This window comes from Dama dama, chromosome 17 (assembly GCF_033118175.1).
Source record: "Dama dama isolate Ldn47 chromosome 17, ASM3311817v1, whole genome shotgun sequence".
NCBI classification, from domain to species: domain Eukaryota; kingdom Metazoa; phylum Chordata; class Mammalia; order Artiodactyla; family Cervidae; genus Dama; species Dama dama.
This window is the reverse complement of record NC_083697.1, coordinates 62,324,822-62,331,692: the sequence shown is the minus strand read 5'-3', so window position 1 is coordinate 62,331,692 and position 6,871 is coordinate 62,324,822. Positions and strand designations below refer to the sequence as shown.

The 6,871-nt window shown below is 40.2% G+C and overlaps 1 protein-coding gene across 3 annotated transcripts in view; it reads right to left on the bottom strand.

Moving 5' to 3' along the window:
- Nucleotides 1-263: 263 nt before the first annotated feature.
- Nucleotides 264-6,871, bottom strand: part of FAM114A1 (family with sequence similarity 114 member A1) — a 69,465-nt gene continuing 62,857 nt past the window's right edge. For all 3 annotated transcript variants that reach the window (XM_061164567.1, XM_061164566.1, XM_061164568.1), the window contains 2 exons: nt 4,393-4,446; nt 264-2,228 (listed from right to left, as the gene is read on the bottom strand). In XM_061164567.1, the coding sequence (XP_061020550.1) occupies nt 2,127-2,228; nt 4,393-4,446 (156 nt within the window). In that variant the 3' untranslated portion in view covers nt 264-2,126. The remainder of the gene's footprint in view (nt 2,229-4,392; nt 4,447-6,871) is intronic.

Here is a 6,871-nt window from a genome sequence, read left to right as displayed (position 1 = left end):
TTTGCTATGCACACAATGAGTGAAGGCTTAAAGTCTAATTTCTAGCCCCTTTGCAACTATCCGTTTCTTTTACATTTCCTGTTAACATCTATAAGTCCATCTGATGCTCAAAAACTGATATAAGGAAATTGTAAATCTCAACCCTGTCCTCTGGTCTATACATAAAAAGTCTAAAATCTATGAAGAGGCAAATGCAACATTTTCATCAGTTAATTGGTCTCTAGACTTAACAGCAGAAACATTTCAGGCAATCAAATAGCAAGTAGGAAAAGCCACCTTTAATTGATTCCACAGAGAATTTTTTTTCCAGATTATAAATAACTTCTTATATTTTCCATTTGGCTGTTTCAGGAGATACGCAAATGAAATGCAGGATATTGGAAAATAAATTTCCTAACGAAAAATTGATGCTTTTGAACTATGGTGTGGAGAAGACTCTAGAGAGTCCCTTGGATTGCAAGGAGATCCAACCAGTCCATCCTAAAGGAGATCAGTCCTGGATATTCATTGGAAGGACAGATGCTGAAGCTGAAACTCCAATACTTTGGCCACCTCATGCGAAGAGCTGACTCATTGGAAAAGACCCTGATGCTGGGAGGGATTGGGGGCAGGAGGAGAAGGGGACGACAGAGGATGAGATGGCTGGCTGGCATCACCGACTCGATGGGCATGAGTTTGAGTAAATTCTGGGAGTTGGTGATGGACAGGGAGGCCTGGCGTGCTGCGATTCATGGGGTCGCAAAGAGTTGGACACGACTGAGTGACTGAACTGAACTGAAGAAGTAGGATGATATGAAAAGATTCCCTACTTTACCTATATGGAACAAAAGTTGGTCTATCCTACCAGGGGAATAAAAGCAAACGTCAACAAGGCTAACGTACAGGCTTTGTCTCACCAGAAGAGAGCCACTGGTAAGACACCTTGTGATGGAACCTGGGAGGGAGGGATGTCACTGGGGCTCCCAGACAAGGATGTCGTATGAAACCCCTGCCCAGAGTGAACTCTGGGCCTGGAGGGGAGGCCTGCCCATTGACAATGCCTCTCCCGGCTGCAGGGTCTTCGCTGCAGCCTCTTGGATTGTAATACCATTTAGTAATCCACACATCAACATGTTCTGTCTTTAGAAGCAATGATGGCATTTGCCACCAGGGAGTGTGATCTGTGTATTCATGGAATAGCTTGACTCAACTGTATTTGATTTTAAAGTGCAGTCCTGGGGGTCTACTGTGTTGTAATCCCTCTAATATTCTATCTAAATACTTTCAAGCTCTGTGATTATGCCATTATGTACTTATGGTCATAAGAAGTCAGTGTTAAACAAAATATTCTTTAGTATCCCTTATCATATGTATTTTCATCCCATATGTAAAGTTTTGGATAAAAAAATTCAAGGAGTGTGAAAAAATCCAATCTGCTGAGGGGTAGAACATTTTAAAAAATACTTATTTATCTTGTTCGTCAACTTTTTTAAGGTTTAGAAAAGTTATTAGTATTTTAAAGCTTTTTCAGAATGATTGTAAGTCCTCTTTCAGAATATCTGTTTCTACTGGGGTGAGATCATGTTCTTCTACTGTGAGCACACACACAGTAGGAGCTCAATATATGCTTGTTTGAAGAATGAATGACTATTAAGAGACACCTATGTTCCCCTTTCACTATAATAGGTAAAAATCTATAAGTAGTGTTATCTCTGCCCATGGCATTTATATAATAAAACTAAGTCCACTATAAGAACTGATTTAAAGTCATACTACAAGAATGGGAAAATTTAAAGTGGAAATTTAAAGTCTAGGGTCCGCTCATGACTTGCCAAAGATAACACGCTTAACCAGGAAAATGGAAATGAATATTTGTCAGTGAACTCCAGATTAAAGGAAATTATCAATACAAAGCTGTGAAAGTTTAAATTAACATAAAAGAAACATAATTATTTGTAAAAACAACCATATACATTAAGAGAAATGATACTCTCTTTAAACTTGCATTTTCAATACTATCTGTGCAAAATTGCTCGTAGTGTCTCCAAACGGGCGTCTGTGGCTGGATGCACGGAAAACTTCCCAGGAAATGCACATCAGAGCAACAGGGCCCACTGTTTCCTTTAACAAGATGAAGTCTGGCCAGGTCACGGCTGTGCTTTGGAACAGCTGGTCTGGATGTGTGAAACCTGCAGGACAGGCAGCAGCAGCTGGAAGGCATCCTGTATGTATGTGGTGCTATTGCAGCCCTGTGAATGGAGAAAGTTGTCACTGCAGGGTTACTGTCAGAGTTCCAGCTTGACAATTCTTCCCATTTGATAATGTTCTTCTCCTCAAACCCCACACTATTTTAGAATATTTTTCTTTTAATGCTATTGCTTAAAGTAGATATAAACACATTTTGTTGGATGGCTTGCAACCAGCTCTGAATTATCTAGACTAACAGAGAGAAGAATTCACTTATAATGAGGCGAGCCATTTCCATAGACTTTTAGGGTATATTAGGGCTTTCCAGGTGGCTCAGATGGTAAAGAATCTGCCTACAATGCAGCAGACCTGGGTTTGATCCCTGGTGTCAGGAAGATCCCTGGAGAAGGAAATGGAAACCCACTCCAGTATTCTTGCCTGGAGAATCCCATGAACAGAGTCCATGGGGATACAAAGTGTTGGACATGACTGAGCAACTAACACTCACACTTTAGGGTATATTATGTGTGTTTAGTCAATACCCATTATGTCCGATCTGACTTATCCTTTTTCCAGATCAATTCCACTGCCCTGAAATAACACAAAAGCACAGCATGAAGGAGGCTGTAGTTTGTCCTAACCTATAGATGAAGAAGGGGTTCCCTCGAGGCTCAGACGGCAAAGGATTTGCCTGCAAAGCAGAAGACCTGGATTCGATCTCTGGGTTGGGATGACCCCTTGGAGAAGGAAAGGGCAACCCACTCCAGTATTCTTGCCAGGAAAATCCCATGGACAGAGTAGCTTGGTGGGCTACAGTCCATGGGGTGGCAAAGAGTCAGACACGACTGAGTGACTAACACGTATAGATGAATAAACAATAATGGGTTACTGGAGATACTGTGCAATTATTCAAGGCAAATCCTTGAATGCTGTCTTCTTCCCATTCATGTTGGTACCCTCCACTTGGTTCGGATATTTGACATTGCTATTCATGTTCATGGGTGCTCTAACAGGCAATGATCTACAAGAGACCACTTAAAGTTTCAGGTAATTAAAACAGGAGAAAACTTCCACCAAAGGAATGAATAAACAATTTGACTTCGTACTCTTCATGACCGACAGTAATTCATCTGCTAATGCCTTTTGGGTGGGCCAAGAAAAAGGTTTTCAGGTTTCATGTTCTGCCTCTGATTGCCTGGATTTCCTTTTAGCTCTATCCTTCAGAATCTTCCTCTGAGGTTCCTTGTCCCTGCATGTCAACTCCATCCCTCTGGGAGGCTGTGTCTTAAACAATAACACTTAACATCACCACTGTTACTCCTGTACCTCGGTAGTTTTCCTTAAAGGTAAGACCCAATTCCTAAGTGCATTGCTATATATTTATATGTAGCCCTCCCTCACTTTTGTCATTTCCAAATTTTGCATTTGACAGGTACTTCAGAGAGCAAGAAACCCCTGTATATACACTGCTTATATTCAAACTTGTCAATACCGTGAGGCTTCATTCAGTTGGGTGCTGTGGGGCTACAGAAGTGCCGGTTTCTTATGGCTGATCTGTAACAGAAGAATTTCCCCCACTAGCCACAGATGGAACACAGTGCCTACGGGTCAAGAATGAGGTGTCCTGGGTCCCTTTTCTTTTCTTCTCTTTTTCATCGCTGCTTCTGGCCAAGCCACAGCTGAGTGGGGCAGCTGCAAGTCCATGTTATAACATCCTGGTGGGTGGGCAGGCCACGGAGTGAGTGGTCACAGAGGATCTTGCCTCTTGTTAGTGAATGGGCAGATGCTAAATATTTACCTGTCATTTTTTGCCCGTCTGGAGCTTAGACCCGGCTAAACCCAAGGTTACTGTGAATGGAGGGAAGTGCCCACTTTTACAAAAAATCACCGTTGAGCAAGACTCCCTCGTTGCAGCTAATAATCACAGTGTTAAATCTGGTGTCAAACTTGGCAGCAGAAATGTGCTTCTGCCAGAGGAAACAGCGACAGAAATAACATGCAAGCTTAGCATTTCTCTTTATAATCAGGAATTCTTGAAAATTAGGCATTGTTGTTTCACCCAAGGGTTTACAGCTGGTTGAACTATACAAATGTACTCAGAAAAAGACTGTAGACGATAAAATTTAGAATTGCAGTAATACTTACTGCCTGGGAGAAAGACAAAACATGTAGCTCTAACATTTGGTTTTTAATTCAGAAGCATTTTCTCTCTGGGGGGCCACTTACCTCTAACAATACACTATTGATCATGGGGTTAAGGACCTCGGCCTTCTGGTTGCTCTGTGGAATCAAAAGTATGAAATTGACAGATTAGGTGCTTATATTCCAAGGCTTATCACAGAAAGTGTAAGACGCTGGCTTTATGAGGGATTTCTTAGAGAAGAAGTGGGATGCTTACTATACATAAGACTATACCTGGTGCTTCCCCTACATGATCTCATTTAATTTCCACAGAAATCTTAGGGGGTAGGCAGGGACCACGGTAACCCTGACTCACAGATGAAAAAATATGAATCAGGAAGGTTGAGCAAGTTATTTAAGGTCATGTAGCTAGAAATTTAAACTCAGACCTTTTAAACCATTCAAAGCTTGTATCAGGTCTGGGATTAGGGGGAGATGAGTGAGACTGGGTTGGACAGAGTCGGCTTCAATCTTTACTTAAAATTTTGATATTTTGTTCATCATGACTTTTCGTGTTCATGTTGATTTTTTAAATAGTGCATCTATCTAGATGACTGAGGTTGTCTCTTTGTCTCTTTTTGAGAGATGGTCCCCTTAAATTTGGTAGACAGGTTAAGTACCTTTACTTGCCTCACTTGTCCCAGCCCTGGTCTGTCTGCTTTTCTTTTAAATGCAAGCGCAGGTACTCGGTTATAGGGTATATCTTCTAGGTTGGCAGCAAAGTTAAAATACTCTTGAATACAACTTGCAAACGGGTTGGCATTTTCCAGTTTGCAAAACACGAATATACGTAAAGTGCAGAATACAGAGTCTGGTGTTAAGCAGGTGTTCAAAAAGTGAGTTAGTGTCCATGTAGCCATTATTATTATGTCTGCTATGGGTCCATTAATCAACAGTCTTCTCTATCTAAAATGTTCAATCTACTCTTAGACAATAAATAATTAAAGGGACTAGAAAGAGAGACGGCAATCTTAATAGGCTGTTTTCTCTCACGGTACTCGAAAAATGTTATGGTAAACAAAAGGATATAAATGAAGTCTATCTTCTCAGAGCAGCCCACTTTCATTGACGTTACTCTACTGAGGGCTAAGTAATGTCTTACTGGGGAAAGCATAATGGAGTCTTGGGAAAAAAACTCTTTAAAAACGCAGTCATTTTAGTAAGTAACCAGAAAACCCATTATGGTTTGCTTTCATGTTTATTTGATTATCAATAAACCTCTAAAATATAATCAAAATGAGGGCAATAAAATGACATTGGCTTTCAGAATCAATGAGATGTGCAAGCAATTTAAATAGAGTCTGGAGAGCAATATACACTCATTAACTTCAAGTTATGAATAATGGCTCTTTTAGAGAACAGAAACAATGACTTGATGTGAATGATTTATTACAGCACAAGAGGAGAGGTACTGTTGTGGTGAGATGGCATTTCATAAACTATCTTTAGATCTGGTTTTTTCCTTCTTCAAAATGATAATTTGTGTGTTCCTGATTTTGTATATAAAAACATTTGGACACACGTGTGTGTGTATTTTATGTGTATATGTGTATATTCATTCATATTTGTGTGTATATTCATTCAAGTACATACTTATCGTCTAGAACTTTGCTACTCAAAAAGTAGGATATGAATCAGGAGCACAGCTACGACCTGGAAGCGTGTTAGAAATGCAGAATCTCAGTGCTCATCCAAGACCCACTGAATCAAAATCTGCATTTAATAAGATCTCTAGGTTATTTGCTTGCATATTAAGGTTTGAGAAGCATTGTGTTAGAATATACTACATTAAAGAGAATGGAAAGCAATACCATGAACATTACCCATCAATGTAAATAAATTAATGTTTAACATGGGTAAACCCTTGGCTGTTTCATGTTGATGTTTGGTAGAAACCAATGCAATATTGTCAAGCAATTATCCTCCAATTAAAAATAAATAAATTTAAAAAATAAATTCATGTTTAACATGAATCATAAAAAACATATAGCACATATACACAAAGGCATATATATCCTCATCACTAGGAAACCATAAAAGCCAGTTAGCTGTCTGCCTCCTGTGTCTGATGGGCAGCCAACTGGGAGTTGAGAGACTGACTGAGAAGCCTGGGTGAATCAGTTCACCTCTCCGGGACTCAGCGTCTCAGGCAGTAAACCAGAAAAAAGTGGAAAGAGTGAGAAGAGGATACGGTAGAGCCTTGGGAAGCCAAGTCGCCAAGGTCATTCCATTCTGATTAAGACTTCACACCTCTCTGTAAATCTAGCAGTTACACCAAGGTCCACAAGCATCAGTTAACCTAGGCAATGCTGAGCACATAAATGCACTTTATCAAAGCCTGTCCTATGAACACGCTTCTACCTGCAGCACCCTTCACTCTGCCTGCTTACAGTGAAGCTCCGCTGCTGAAGGCCTAAAATTAGACAAATATTAAAAGCTGGTGTTTTGCAAAATAGGAGATGCAGGCCATATTCTCTGACAGCAGAATGAATCACTGGAATGTAGCTCATCCTTTATTAACTAA